This window comes from Aegilops tauschii, chromosome 6 (genome assembly GCF_002575655.3).
Source record: "Aegilops tauschii subsp. strangulata cultivar AL8/78 chromosome 6, Aet v6.0, whole genome shotgun sequence".
Classification (NCBI taxonomy): domain Eukaryota; kingdom Viridiplantae; phylum Streptophyta; class Magnoliopsida; order Poales; family Poaceae; genus Aegilops; species Aegilops tauschii.
In genome coordinates, this window is record NC_053040.3 from 88,409,044 (window position 1) to 88,425,146 (window position 16,103).

Genomic DNA, 16,103 nt, shown 5'->3' on the forward strand with positions numbered 1-16,103 from the left:
TCTTCTTGGAGGCGTCGCTTTTGGAGAATTAGGACTTTAGGTGTTGTCTAGGTGGTGGTTCGTGCTGCAGCTACGAGGAATTGATCGCTGTTGCAGGATCTTTTTCTTCTTTTTTTGTCTTTTGATTGTGTGCATCTGTAATGTCTTTACGGTATTGCATTGTTGCAGAGGCCGGGTGTAATTGGTATCTCCGCGATATCAACATATTCCTTTTGTCAAAAAAAAATCCAATCCAGGAGAATAGGCACGTCACACATGGATGACAGAAAGATGCAATAATTGGCACCATCTATGCTTGTTTCACAACAATGTCAACTGAAGATGATGCACTCATCTCATCCATGCTTGTTTCTTTCACAACAAAGTCAATTGTCTGCAATGCATCAGAAGGACACATCATTAAGTTATTTTAATTTATGGGCGTCAAGCTTTTCGGTAGCTTTACAGTTACAGCCTAGTAAGTACCATAGTATTACAGTATATGTTTCCAGCTATAAATAGTTCAAACTGTTTACAACAATATTTGTGGATGACTTCAAGTGTTCCTGCCATGTCATACACGTGTTCTTCATGACGACGGCGCGCACCCGTCTGTCCTTTCCGCGTAAAGGTGACGCCGGTACTCCCCGAGAGCCCAAATGGGAAACAGGTTGCGGTAGTTTGGGTAATTGAAGAAAAGGGAGCAGTTGAAGCATCCGACGTGTTCCTATCATCAAAACGCAATCATAGTCAGGTTAGTTAGCCTGATACATGATATAGTAATAGGACTTTTATCGAACCGGAAAAGTATGAAAAATGTAAAAAAAAACTCAGCATAAAAGAAATGGGAACTTACTTGCTGTGGAAATTCTCCTGTATCCATCTGCATATTGATCAGTTCTTTTGCGGCACGGTGCAGCGGTGCTGGATCTCTTTGCATCTGGTATTCAGTAAGGAAATCAGACAAGTTCCGATAAACATCGTATTCCTGTCACAGTTGAACTAAACAATGCACAAAACATACCTGTCCGGCATATATTAAAGTCAGCATCGCCCAAGCAGTATTGACTGCATGAGCACGGTCACCTTCGATGTTGACATACACCTGTTTAATTTTAGACCACAGTAAATGTAAGTAGAAACGAAAATTAAGTTCTGTATTAAACAGAACTACAACCGGAGAAGCACTAGTTTCTCATGAAATGGATTGAGAATATCCTAAGAAAAGAAAGCCCAACATCGCTCACCAGACTCATTTTCATGGTAATGAACCAGGTTTTACCATATTGCATCTTATATATTAGAATTTGCAAGCAATGCTTCCAATAAACGAAAAACCATAAGAGAAAGTAGCTAAATAAGTAGAGGGAGAACAAATCAGTGTTTACCTTTGTTTCATTAGATACATGGCTTTCTCCCCATCCACCAGTACTGAGCTGCTTCGACAATATAAAGTGGCATCCTTTCCTGATGGAAGAACTGTTCTCATATGTTCTTCCTGTAGCAACTAATGCTTTAACCGAAAAGAAGGCTCCATAGGTGAAACACACGCCCCAAGTACCTAACCTGTGAAAGTGCTAATTGGGTTATGAATTTTGGAAGTAGACGTAAACGGATATCTTCTACAAGGTAGCTCGGGAAATGCGGCCTCCTGACAAACCATGAACCGTCTTCTCCTTGTCTGCTCTCAATAAATGTTGCCGCATCTTTGATACACTTTTCTATCTCCTTAGTACGGTAGCTGTAATGTAGTTCTTTGAACAAGATAAGAGCTTGAAGCACCGAGGAAGTGCATTCTGGATATCTGCCATGTTTTTATCACACACAATTAGTTTGTTTGTAAAGTTGAAGCAAAATGATAGGACTTTTCCAAACAAGTTATTTCATCACTTACGGATAATCGACAATTATGTTTGGAAAACTCTCACAGGGATTGAGGATCTGGATTACCAAATGCAGACAACAATGTCAAAGCATGGCCAAAAAAAACTTGAAATATGAGTTTTGCTGGGCTAATTCTGAAAATATAATACCATCGAAACATATCGGAGTCAATAAATTAATAATTAAGATTTAAACATTCACAGTCATATATTTCTTGAGTATTATAATCCTGAGATGCAAATCTCTCACTACGAAGAAAACATGAAGAATATAATCAACCAGTAACGAAATAAAAATATAGTGAACTGAAGATGTCATAAGCAACAATCAAGTACTCAAAAATAATAATGGTTGACTCTCAATTTAATAAAGTGGACAAGATTAGCAGCCTGTAAAAACTCACCTCTATCCAAGCAGAAGTTCTTTTACATTCATATGTAGAAAAGGTCCCATCTTTATTCTACAACAAAAATGATTCGCTGTTAACCAGGTGACATTTACAGCTTAGAACAATAAAAAAATAGCCAAAACTAAAACATCTGTAACATGCATGGTATAGTTTCACATCAATTACTAAACCTATTGACTGGCTGCTTAAAGGAGCTGGAAAATTGTGCAAACAGTATTAACTTCATGACATCCATAAACTAAAGTTGGCAGAACATTTTAGATATAGTTTTTCCACTACAAGTTTGGTGGGACAGATCCATATTCATAGACATATGACGAATGCTTGGAAATTGCACAATCATGTTACATGGCTTAATTCTTTTTGAGAATTCGTACCACAAAAGATAAAAGGCAATCAACAGCATCATGCACTCTTTCTCTTTCTACTGGATCGGCAACGATGTTGTTAGAGATCTTCGAGAGCAGCAGTACGGCCTGAAAATCAAATAATGTCAGGCTTTCTTGTATAGACACAATAAAAACAATACATGATCGACAAGCGAACAAGTGAACACTGTATAAGTGTATGGCTTTGCTGGATGTAGTTCCAGTTATTAAGATAAGGTTATATAATAGCACTTACTACTTGATTAATAACTAATTTCACATGTTGACATTAAGATAGAAAAAATGACCTTAAGTGCTTCTGCGGTAGTGTCAGATACAGCCCATCCATTGTCTGCACTTGAAAGAGTCCATGAACCCTTGGATCGGTGGCGATGTGAATAACTTTGGTCGCCAGGATGATTCCAAAGAACCTTCAGGTATGGACATGCACACTGTTAGATTACGTTATGTAATGGTTACTTTATCAATTCAAATGACTATAAGGTACCAAAGAACCTGCGATTTTTTCATGAATGCATTGGCTCTCTCGAGAGTCGGGCCATACTCGCTCACGAGATCTGTAGCGCAATATGCTTGAATAATGAATGATGTCTCCCAGCTCTGAACACTATCATATACCTATCATTGATTCAATAGAAAATTATAGATATTTCCACTTTCTCTTTAGAAAAATAGCAATTTTCTGAAACAATTGAAGGCATCTTGTATTGTAAACAAAGTTTCATATGATTGTACCAGTATCTGTACTGCCATTTTACATGACCAAATATCAAAGTTATGCTGAAAAATTAACTCTTATTGACCATGCACACATGGACTGATTACCTTTTTCTAACACATCCCTGCAATTTTGAGAGGTAATTATTAAAAAGATAATGTATGTTTTTCTAGCTGTTGTAATTCCTACACATGCAAATGTGCATCACTGAATGTAAAACTGGCAATAACTTTCTCCTTCTCAATTATTAATCTGTAAATTGGCATGATTCTAATTTGATAGCAGTAGTGCATACACGAATCATCCAATCACGGCAAAAAGTACTGAAAACATACTGTCTTCTTACTACTATCATAACGTAAAATAAAGAATAGCACAACAAACTGAAGTGCCTAGAAGGGCATGAAAACCGAAATATCATCATACCTGCGCCTTCATGCCATCTTCCGAGATCCACAGGAAATCAGGTATCCTGGCAAGATGCCGCTTGAACGCTTCCGAGCTTGGATCTTCCGCCCAGCAGCAGACCATGTTCAGAGCCTAAACATCGCAAAGAAAAACATAAGAGCCGAGTTTGATATCAAGCCCCTGCATCTAGGCAGATGATCGAGGAAGCAGACGACGCATTTTACCTTGTTGACGGCGCATATGCAGAGGTACTGCGTGTTGTCGTCCTCGTAGTGAATGTGCTCCATGAGGTTCTTCAGAGCCCTGTCCCTGAGCTTGTTGATCGGCCAGCTGCTCAGCACCGGCTCCACGCACTTGTACAGCGAGGCCCACACGGCGTTCTGCAACACTGTGCGTGGACACACAAGGTCCTCCTGAAATTATACACAAATTGAAAAACAGTTAATTAAACACCATGCAATTCAAGAATTCAGGCTTTGCTAGTGCTTTGTGCTCCCCCTCCCTCTGGGTTGGTTTCAAAGAGCAGTAGGAAAGAAAGGTTTGTCTAGGGCACATCTAAATGTGCCCTAGTTATTGCACATCTAAGTGACACAATCAAGCATAAAAAAGAGAAGGGAAAAGGAGAGAGAGAGAGAGAGAGAGAGAGAGAGAGAGAGAGAGAGAGAGAGAACGGTGGTGCTGGCGAAGGCGCGCAGACAAAGGCCGGTGATGTGCCGTCGGCCACTCGGAGCCAATGCATACTGCGGGCCTGCTTGACTGAGTTGCGGCACAGAGCGGCATTTCCTGTTTGGCTCGGACACGGCACATGTCATGAGATTGCTATATGGTTTTCTCCTTTTTGTTCCCATTTTGTTTTCATTTCCATTTTTCTTTTTTCCTTTCCTTTCCTTTTTTCTTTTTTCATTTTCTTAACTTTCTGACCTGTTTTCAAAATCCATGAACTTTTCTCAAATCGGTGAACTTTTTTTTGAATTTGTGACCTTTTTTTCCAAAATCATTGAACTATTATTCTGTTTTTCTTTTATTTTTTCGTTTTTCTTATCTTGTTCATTTTTCCTTTATTTTTTCAATATAAATGAACTTTTCTTAACAAAATTGATGATTTTTTTCAAATCCATGAACTTTTTTCACAAAATTTATGTTTTATTTATTTATGAATTTTTAGTAAAAAACCATGATTTTTTTCAAAATCTATGATCTTTTAAAAAATTCGTGATTTTAAAAAAATCCGATGAACTTTCTTTTAGTTCTTGAACATTTTTCGAATTTGATGGTTTTTTTGAATCCGCGAACTTTTCCTTTTTTTGTAATTTAGGAACTTTTTTCAAAATCATATAAAATTTTCAGATCCATTTTTCAAAAATACTCAAAAGGTCAACAGTTAATCGGTCAACGGCTGACCGGTCAACCATCAACCGATCGATGGAAGGGAACGGCTCAGGTCGCTGAGCGACCGTGCGGCCGAAGGATTTCCTTGACCCGAGCTACCCTTCCCTTTTTGTTGGGCCAGGCCTAATGGGCTCGCGCGTGAGCGCCAGCTAAGTATCTCCTCTTCAGCGCCTTACGCGCCGGTTCTCTTAACGGGCGCTCGCAGCAGCCTCGCGTGGGCCGGCCCTGCTAGCACGCTCGCTCCTTTCCTCGTTCGTAGCAGCGCATTTCGTTCGTTTTTTTGTTTGGTATTTGTTCCTTCCTTCACAAAACTGAAAACGAATGGATCTGAAATTTATGAATTTGAAAGCAGTTCCCGAATTTGAAATATTTCATCAATTCTAAAAAAACAGCTCATCAATTTTGACACAAATTTCATGATATTTGAAAAAAGTTCATTAGATTTGAAAAAAAGTTCACTGGATTTGAAAAAAAAGTTCACTGGATTTTTAAAATGTTCATTGAATTAAAAAAAATCATCAAATTTGAAAAAGTTCAGAGGATTTGAGAAAAAAGTTCATCGGATTTGCAAAAAAGTTCACCGAATTTGAAACAAAAAGTTCATCAAACTTGAATTTTTTTTGAATTTTAAAAAAAGTTCAGCGAATTTGAAAAGGTTCATTGAAATTTGAAAAAGTGGTCATCAAGTTTGAACATTTTTCTTTGAATTTTACAAAAAAATATCGATTTTGCAGAAAAATTTCATGAAGAAAAAAGGTTTCTCGAACTTGGAAAAAGAACAAAAAAAAGGGACAAAAAAAGAAAACAAACACACGAAAGAACAAAAGGAGAAAAGCATGGAGGTAAACGCAACAACTGAAGTGGTCGGGTGGTTGTCGCGTCCTGCTCTAGTGAGATCGAGTCCGAGAGCTCCTATATGGCGCGCGACGCGCTGAAAACGCAGCGGGCGCACACCCCCGCTCCCCCTTCGCGCCCTTCTGGGCCAGCCCATGTGCGGCCGGCACGCTCCTGTTTTTTCGTCTTTTCCTTTGCGTTTTTTTTTTCAATAATTCAGGATATCAAACAGCTTCTAAGGGGTTGTTCGGCAACGCTCCGCTCCACCACTCCCGGAGCGGAGTTGGCGGAGCTGTAGTTTAAAATGGCGGAGTTGCCATTTAGCCACTCCGCAGATTCCGGGAGCGGACCTTTACCGAACAGGGCCTAAATTTCAGTAAAAGTTCATAATTTTGAAAAAAAAACTATCATGATTTCGAAAAAATAATTATTTCAAAAATATGCTCGTGAATTCAAAAAAATTCATGAATTTGTCAAAAAATGTTCACAAATCTAAAAAATGTTCACGGATTTTTAAAAATGTTCATGATTTCAAAAACAGTTCATGCATTAGCGATATGTTCAAGAATTTGCAAAAAATGTGCACGATTACAAAAAATGTTCACAAATTAATAAAATGTTCACGAATTTAAAAAAGTTCATCATTGCAAAAAAAGTTCATGCATTCGCGAAATTTTCACGAATTAGAAAAAAATGATTACAAATTTTTTTCTTGAATTTAAGATAATGTTCATGGTTCAAAAAAATGTTCACGTATTTGTAAAAAAATGTTCATGATTCCAAAGAATGAACACTTTTTTTAATTTGATGAACATATTTTGACCATCGATGAACAAATTTGGCATTTGATGAATTTTTTTTTAATTTGAAGAACAAAATTTGTGTTAGAGAAAATTTTTGGAAAAAATTATGAACAAAATTTGCATTCGATGAACAAATTTTTAATTCAGTGAACAGATTTTAAATGTGATGAAACATTTTTTGAATCTTATGAACAAACAAATGCAATTGAAAAAAAGAAAACCGATGAACATTTTTTTAGTTTGACGAATTTTTATGAACATTTTTTAAATCCAATGAACAAAACATTGCATTGGATGAACAGTTTTTGGATTGTTGAACATTTTTTGAATTAGATTAGCAAAAAAATTTGTTATCAAATTCTAAATAAAAAATGCCAAGAATAGTCAAAAAAAGTGAAGAAGAAGAAATCAAAAAAAGGGAAAGAAAAAACGAAAAATAAAAATAAAATAAGAAAAAAATGAAAAGAACAGGAAAACGGAAAAAACCAGTATAAAAAACATAAAAGCAAAAAAAACCGGTTCTAGGTAGGTTCTAGAACCTTCCCAAAACCGGCAGAACCAGAGAAGAGCGAACTAGGCCGGCCCGATAACGTAAGGAAAGACGGGGGGGGGGGGGGGGGGGCGCCATATAGGAACCCCGATCGAATCCTGGCTTCCCCATAATTTTTGCGCTTTAGAAACATAGAAGAAGAAAAAATGGGCGGGCCCAAACGCGTTGAGGGGGTATGAGCCCGTTAGTGAAATGACTAGTATTGGGCGCTAAAGGCCGAAATCACTAATTAAGGACTACTCGTTGCAAAGAACACTCCACTTTCCCAGGTCGCGACAAATGGCGCACATGCAGCGCGCCACTTGTCGGAACCTGGAAGTTTTCCTTTTTTCGTAGATCCGTTTATTCAAAACGTTTTATCTCTTATTAAACCGTGCATCCAAATATCGAACAGTTTTCACCATTGGATTCCTCGCATCGAGATTTTCAAAACTAGATCCCATGTTGATAGGTTTTGACGAACTTTTTTTCACAAAAAAAAAACGGACGAAAAAACCGTGCGAAAAAACCGAACCGGGAGCACGGTTTTCCCCTTTTCGAAAGAGGCACGCCCGTGCCTCTCGCGAAATCACAACCGTGCCTCTCGTGAAAGCAAAACCGTGACTCTCGTGGAAGGAAAAAACAGAAAACACATTTTTTTTCCGTTTTCAAGAGGCACGGCCGTGACTCTCGCGAAAGCACAACCGTGCCTCTCGCAAAAGCAAAACCGTGACTCTCGCGAAAGAAAAAAACAGAAAACGCATATTTTTCCTTTTTCGAGAGGCACGGCCGTGACTCTCGTGAAAGCACAACTGTGCCTCTCGCGGAAGCAAAACCGTGATTCTCGCGAAAGAAAAAAAACAAAAAACGTGTTTTGTCTTTCCCTTTTCGAGAGGCACGGCCGTGACTCTCACGAAAGCACAACCATGCCTCTCACGGAAGCAAAACCGTGACTCTCGCGAAAGAAAAAAAAAATAAAAAACGCGTTCTTTTTCGTTTCCGAAAGGCACGGCCGTGACTCTCGCTAAAGCACAACCGTGCCTCTCGCGGAAGAAAAACCGTGACTTTCGCAAAAGAAAAAAAAGACAGAAAACGCGTTTTTTTCGCATAAATTTTTTTTAAAAAATATTTTTGATCGAAAAGCTAAGAAAGACCAGGGGAAAACCAAAACGTCGAAAAAAACCGTTTAAAAAGCTAAAAACGCGTGCGATTTTTTTTTCGGAGAGAGCGTCCAAAGCGCGACACGTGGCGAATGGCTGAGAGCGCGGCAAGTGGCGCTGATCATTGCGAGGCTCCCGAACGAGCGCTCGTTAACTAGTTGCTCTCGCTAAAGGCACAACAAGTTTCTCGGCGCTTAAGGCGCCAACTCTTTTCTGTTTTTTTTTATTAGCGGCCGAGGGCTCGCCGCAAACTAAAAATAGCCCAGCCCATTTATAACAGCAGGCTCAGGTTATCATTTATAGCCCATTTAATCACGGATGCTATATGTCGAGGTCACAGTGTTTTGCGAAAAATAGACAGGGGTTCTCCAGCCCAAATGTTTGTTCCTTTTTTGGGTCGAAATAGAGTTTTTACTATCTTATTACTTCATCTGTGCCTCATAAAAAGGAAGGCGTATAATTTTTGTCTAAAGTTAAACAATGCAAAATTTGATCAAGTTTTTAAAGATATAACCACAATGCTAGTCTAGATAGATATAATAGGAAAATATATTTTATTGTGTATTTAATGATACTGATTTGGTATTATACTGGTTGACAAATTTAATATAAACTTTTATCAACTTTAGTTTTATATGAACTTGCTCAAACTTTGCATAATTTCACTTTAGACAAAATTTATTCGCTTTCTTTTCAAGTGTGGAGACAGTACAACATTTTTTTGTGTGTGGGGGGAGATAGTACAACAGTAGCTTTCCATATAATCATGTACCAACCTCTCCATCTCCGTGTTGGTCTTTCTTGGTTGCCGATAGCAAGGTAGTTAGACCAATCTCTTGCGGTTGCGAATCTGGAATTATCGGTCTCATGGGATGATGTTTTCTCGATTCTTTGTTCATCCGTTTTCATTCATCTTGGCCTTATGGTCAATCAAAGCTTGGAATTTAAGCTTTTGCTTGCCAAGTTCAATAGGACGTTGTAAGGTCTTTATGAACAATTAATAAAATGGCTGCATGCATCGTTCAGATGCAGAGGCCGGGGTCCTCCTCCTTTTCTAAAAAAAAGTTCAAGAGGACGCCCTGACCCATGCATGCCATACCCCCCCCCCCCCCCCCCCCCCCCCCCCCCCCCCCCGCGCGTTCCTAAATATAAGTCCTTTTAGAGATTCCAATGTAGACTGCATATGAAGCAAAACGAGTGAATCTACACTCTAAAACAGATCCATATACATTTGTATGTAGTTCGTATTGAAATCTCTAAAAAGACTTATATTTAGAAACGGAGGAAGTATCTTCGACCTCATGTTCCCATTTTCTTGGTGAAATTTATGATGGTTATCAACAAACCTTGATGGAGAGACAATTGTTCTTCCACTTTGATCCAGTTTTATGTTTCATTTGTTTAACCGAAACCATGTTTTTTTCTGTCAAAATGAAAAATAAACAAAAGGTTACGTTCACTAAAACACTGAACGAACCTTAGCACATGCATTACGTGACATGCCCCAGTTAATCTTGTCGTACGGTATGTCGTAGATCTCCTCCCGCAGCGCCAAAATTATTGGCGTGATGGGCCCGACGAATTTCTTCCCGTAGAGATAAGCCATGGGCAGGTAGATCATACGGCATAGGCACCAGAATTTCCCTATGCACAACATGTGAAGACTTTAATTAGTACTTTTTTTTGAGGGACTTTAATTAGTACTTTCCTCGTGAAGAATACGCACGTGGCTGAGGCAAACAAACATTCCACCCCACACTTTTTTTTGAAACTCGTGTTTTTTTAATTACCACCCAACACGTTATATAGGTGTCCTCTACATGTACGTGCTGAAGAAAAAGACCTTTATGTTTAAAAAAGAAGACCTTGATCGATTATGTTTTTTAAAGAAAACTTTGAATATAGTACTGCTTCTGTAAACTAATATAAGACGATTTAGAATAGTGGAAGTACTATATAGAAATGCTTCAAATGATGCAAGATCACGTGAAAATCCAGCATCAAAAGATTGGGACTGCCTAAAAAATATATTCACGGATCGATCATATACCTGGATGAAACGGGAGAAACTGCGGCACGAGCCATAGTTCAGGGAAGATCGGGTTGTTCCCGGACCAGTCATACACCCCAAGTATCTGGACCAGTTAATCCAAACTTAATAGATTGCTTGTCACCTTATTTGACCAAGTATATTAATGCTCCAAGATTATGTATGTGTTGGGCTGCTACCCATGAACAGGTAAACGTACCGAGAGCCATATCTTCCCCCACTGTGGCACAAGAGTAGCGCTCCCATGGGACAATATCCAGCCACGCCCCTTAGCCAACACCTCGTTGCCATCTAGCTCCTCTCCGAGGAGCCTCAAGGTGATGTAGTTTGAGCATGTACCAAACATGCTGCTCGACCCTAAAATTAGGGTGCCCCATCCCCCATCTTCGTTCTACAAAAAAAAGGGAGGGGGAGGGGGATATATGAAAGTCGCATAATTGAAGAATAACTCTCCCAGCCTCTACAGCCAAAAGTGCAATATGAAAGTGTATGATGTCATGCCTGATGATTGTAGATGTAGCGGCATATCTCTCGTCGATGTTCCGCCGTCACCACGGTGTTGAGTGATCTAGTGACATAGAGCGCAAATATCTGCATGTGCACAAAACAACAAAAATCAACTAGAATCTCAAGTACAAAGTATAAATATGTAACTTTTGTTATTTCTTAGACATTTAAGAAGTAACTATTTCAAGTTACTATCAACAACCATGTAGTAATTTAAAGGCGTGATTCATAACAAAAATTGACCGGAAGGCTATTAATGTCTATTAAGAAATAAGAATTTCAAAGTTAACTAGGCTATATTCACTCCTATGTAGAATTTTATTCTGACCGATGTATAATATAGTCGTCGAAATTATTTACATACCAAACCAGGCATGACAAACATTATCCCACTGAAGTCTCCGGGCCAACAGCCGTCGTCTGATTGCAGCGAAGAGAACTGATCGAGGGCTCGCCTCAGCGACGCCAGCACTGTTTCCTCGGTGACCACGTCTTTCTCTTCGAGCTTCTCCATGGGTGGTAGGCGAAGCTCCCTCCCTTGGTGCTTGTTCTGCTTCGCATACTGCAAATATTTTGTTAAATTTAGTTTGTTAGTTTGTGGGTGTCACGTATACTTGCAACACAAATTAAAGCTAAAGTCACACGTCAACTCTTCAAAAAATATGGAGCGAGTATCCAAGGCTTGTTGGCTGGCTCAGATAGCTAGGCTGGTGTAAATCGGCCCATTCAAGTCATGAACGGAATCGTGCCTTGGAATCGTGGGTCCAAATAATTCGTCCCAAACCTGTACTACTACAATAACTGCGCATACTTCTAGAAATGTTATGCTAGGATGACCATGCAAGAACTTTACAGAAAATACTTCATTCAAGACTCAGCTCCTAAGAAGCCAGCTACTGACTGTGAATTAACTGTGTACTCCATATTTAATCGATAAGGCAAAATCAAACATTTGACCAGAGTACTATGCATGCATACCTGCAAGCGCATGAGGAGGTCGGCGGACTCTCTGCGCCGGAACCGGCCATCAGTGAACTCCTGACGCATCCTCTCCACCTCGGCGCGCTCCTCCGGCGTGCCGGCGCCGGCGTCGAACTCCCATACCGCGCGGCCGAGGAAGCCGTTGGTTGAACGCAGCCACGGCCCGCCGCCCTCCCCGACCTTCAGCCTCCACATGCCGGCGGCCGCTCCCGACAACAACGTACTTTCGTACTCACTCAGCTTGTCTCGCGCTGATCGGTCGGAACGAAAAGCCTGCACTCTGGGATCGGCTAGCGATGAATACCTGCATGTGTCTGCAGGGGTGTGCTTAAAAAGAGGACGACATTGGCGACAACCGCTGCCACATGCATGGCTCGTTGGCAATGTTTAATTGGCAGAGACAGAAATGCACCATGCATTAGAGATCGATGGTACGTGTAACTGCCAACGGCCATGTTTACGGACAAGCGCTGTGGCTAGTCATAGTGGAGAGTAACTAGTGTTATGTATATAACACTCGAATATTGCGTTTAGAGGCCGAGCTCCATGGAGCTCGGTTTTGAAAAATTTAAAATTTGTCAAATTTCATATTTTCTACGTTTCAAAAATTCTAAAAAATATACAGACATACATGGAAGCATAACACACATGTGTGTAAATTTTCAGGGAAAAATAAGTTGAAATGAGGGCTGTGCAAAAAAAAATCTAGGGCTTTTTAACACATGATAGTATTCATCCTCCCAGGCCATGAATTTGTCTTTTTGTGCAGGTCGCATTTCAACTTATTTCATCCTGAAATTTTACACACATACACATAACATCCTTGGTTACTTGCATAAATTTTTTCAGATTTTTTTGAAACCGAAAAGTTTAAATTTTGAATTTTTCAAAAAAAGGCCTCCTTGGAGGCCGAGAGCCAAATGTCCGTTCGCGCATACCACTAATCTATATTACTTCCTTCATAAGGTATGCGACGAAATCGTTTCTCAATATTTCTTTAACATGAATCTCAAGAATCCCTGCTTGGTGGTTAACCGCTAAGATCAGCAGGTATAATAAGGGGTTTAGGGCATCTCCAACGCCGATCCGTAAACCTCCCGCAACCGTCTGGACCGTGTTGTCCGGACCTCGAAAGCCATCCAACGCTGACCTATATGTTGGGAAACGTGCATGAAAAAGAAAAGAAAAATCTACGCATACGCGATGATCTATCCATGGAGATGCATAGCAACGAGGGGGAGAGTATGCCTACGTACCCTCATAGACCATAAGCGGAAGCGTTTCACAATGCGGTTGATGTAGTCCAACTTCTTCGCAGTACCGAACGCACGACACCTCCGCGTTCTGCACACGTTCAGCTCGGTGACGTCTCTCGCCTTCTTGATCCAGCAAGACGTCGAGGTAGTAAATGAGTTCCGTCAGCACGACGGCGTGGTGACGGTGATGGTGAAGTGATCTCCGCAGGGCTTCGCCTAAGCACTACGAAAATATGACCGGAGGTGTAAACGGTGGAGGGGGGGGGGGGCGCACACGGCTAACAATTGATCTCGGGTGTGCTAGGCGCCCCCCTCCCACATATATATAGGTGGGAGGGGGAGGGGAGGCAGCCTGGCGCACCACATAGGTGGCCGGCTGGCCCTAGGGCTCCTGCCCTGGCCGTGCCCCCCTGCCATGTATTCCCAAGGGGGAAGGAAAGAGGGGGGGGGGGAGGGTAGGAAGTTGGAATCCTAATCCACACTTTCCTTTCCTTTCCCCCCTTTCCTTTTCCTCCTTAGTCTGGCCTGCTATGGGGGCGCACCAGCCCCTTGTGGCTGGTGCGTTTCCTCTCTTGGCCCATAAGGCCCATATCTTTGCCGGGGGTGCCCGAAACTCCTTTCCGGTGACTCGATAAGTACCCAGTACCCTCCGAAACACTTCCAGTGTCCGAATAAATCGTCCTATATATCAATCTTTACCTCTCAACCATTTTGAGACTCCTCGTCATGTCCGTGATCTCATCCGGGACTCCGAATAACATTTAGTCACCAAATCACATACTCCCTCCATTCCATAATGTAGTGCTTCCTCTATCCCCGTGCTTCAACTTTGACTGTAAATTTAACTATCAAGACCGATTGCGGCGGGAGCAAAAGTTATATCAGTGAATTCGTATTCGAAAGAAGTTTTTACTTATGTGACTTTTTCTCCCGCCGCAGTTGGTCTCGTTCGTTAAATTTATGGTCAAAGTTCGACCTCGGGAAGCGCGGGCGCACTATATTTTGGAACGGAGGGAGTAACTCATACAATACTATATCGTCAACGAACGTTAAGCGTGCGGACCCTATGGGTTCGAGAACTATGTAGACATGATCGAGACACCTCTCCGGTCAATAACCAATAGCAGAACTTGGATGCCCATATTGACTCCTACATATTCTACGAGGATCTTTATCCGTTGAACCGTTATGACAACATACATATTCCCTTTGTCCATCTGTATGTTACTTGCCCGAGATTCGATCATCAGTATCTCTATACCTAGTTCAATCTCGTTACCGGCAAGTCTCTTTACTCGTTCCGAAATACATCACCTCGTGACCAACTCCTTAGTCATTTGCTTGCAAGCTTATGATGTGTATTACCGAGAGGGCCCAGAGATACCTCTCCGATACTCGGAGTGACAAATCCTAATCTCGATCTATGCCAACTCAACAAACACCTTCGGAGATACCTGTAGAGCATCTTTATGATCACCCAGTTATGTTTTGACTTTGATAGCACACAAGGTATTCCTCCGGTATCCGGGAGTTGCATAATCTCATAGTCGAAGGAATATGTATTTGACATGAAGAAAGCAATAGCAATAAAACTGAACTGTCCTTATGCTAAGCTAACGGATGGGTCTTGTCCATCACATCATTCTCCTAATGATGTGATCCTGTTATCAAATGACAACTCATGTCCATGGTTAGGAAACCTTAACCATCTTTGATCAACGAGCTAGTCTAGTAGAGGCTTACTAGGGACACGGTGTTTGTTTATGTGTTCACACATGTATTCAAGTTTCCGATCAATACAATTATAGCATGAATAATAAACCTTTATCATGAATAAGGAAATATAAAATAACAACTTTATTATTGCCTCTTGGGCATATTTCCTTCAGTCTCCCACTTGCACTAGAGTCAATAATCTAGATTACATTGTAATGAATCTAACACCCATGGAGTATTGGTGCTGATCATGTTTTGCTCGTGGAAGAGGCTTAGTCAACGGGTCTGCTACATTGAGATTTGTATCTCCATCCTTGACTTGTTCACAAATGGAGTTGAAGCGTCTCTTGATGTGTTTGGTTCTCTTGTGAAACATGGATTCCTTCGCCAAGGCAATTGCTCCAATGTTGTCACAAAAGATTTTCATTGGACCCGATGCACTAGGTATTACACCTAGATTGGATATGGACTCCTTCATCCAGACTCCTTCATTTGCTGCTTCCGAAGCAGCTATGTACTCTGCTTCACACGTAAATCCCGCCACGACGCTCTGCTTGGAACTGCACCAACTGACAGCTCCACCATTCAATATAAATATGTATCCGGTTTGTGACTTAGAGTCATCCGTATCAGTGTCAAAGCTAGCATCGACGTAAACATTTACATGAGCTCTTTGTCACCTTCATAAATGAGAAACATATCCTTGGTTTTTTCAGGTACTTCAGGATGTTCTTGACCGTTGTCTAGTGAACCACTCCTGGATTACTTTGGTACCTCCCTGCCAGACTTATGGCAAGGCACACATCAGGTCTGGTACACAGCATAGAATACATGATAGAACCTATGGCTAAGGCATAGGGAATGACTTTCATTTTCTCTCTATCTTCTGCAGTGGTCGGGCTTTGAGTTTGACTCAACTTCACACCTTGTAACACAGGCAAGAACCCTTTCTTTGACTGATCCATTTTGAACTTCTTCAAAACTTTGTCAAGGTATGTGGTTTGTGAAAGTCCTATTAAGCGTCTTGATCTATCTCTATAGATCTTGATGCCCAATATATAAGCAGCTTCACTGAGGTCTTTCATTGAAAA

The 16,103-nt window shown here is 40.8% G+C and overlaps 1 protein-coding gene across 1 annotated transcript; it reads right to left on the minus strand.

Moving 5' to 3' along the window:
- Nucleotides 1-369: 369 nt before the first annotated feature.
- LOC109734192 (achilleol B synthase) lies at nt 370-12,336 on the minus strand. Its single transcript, XM_020293405.4, has 18 exons — nt 12,038-12,336; nt 11,424-11,621; nt 11,054-11,143; nt 10,752-10,943; nt 10,553-10,637; nt 9,980-10,146; nt 4,012-4,200; nt 3,806-3,919; nt 3,157-3,279; nt 2,949-3,071; nt 2,650-2,748; nt 2,267-2,323; nt 1,874-1,920; nt 1,640-1,783; nt 1,368-1,545; nt 1,004-1,084; nt 836-919; nt 370-706 (listed from the first exon to the last, which is right to left on the minus strand). The coding sequence occupies exons 1-18, from the start codon at nt 12,233-12,235 to the stop codon at nt 569-571; spliced, it is 2,307 nt and encodes a 768-aa protein (XP_020148994.1). The 5' UTR covers nt 12,236-12,336; the 3' UTR covers nt 370-568.
- Nucleotides 12,337-16,103: the final 3,767 nt, after the last annotated feature.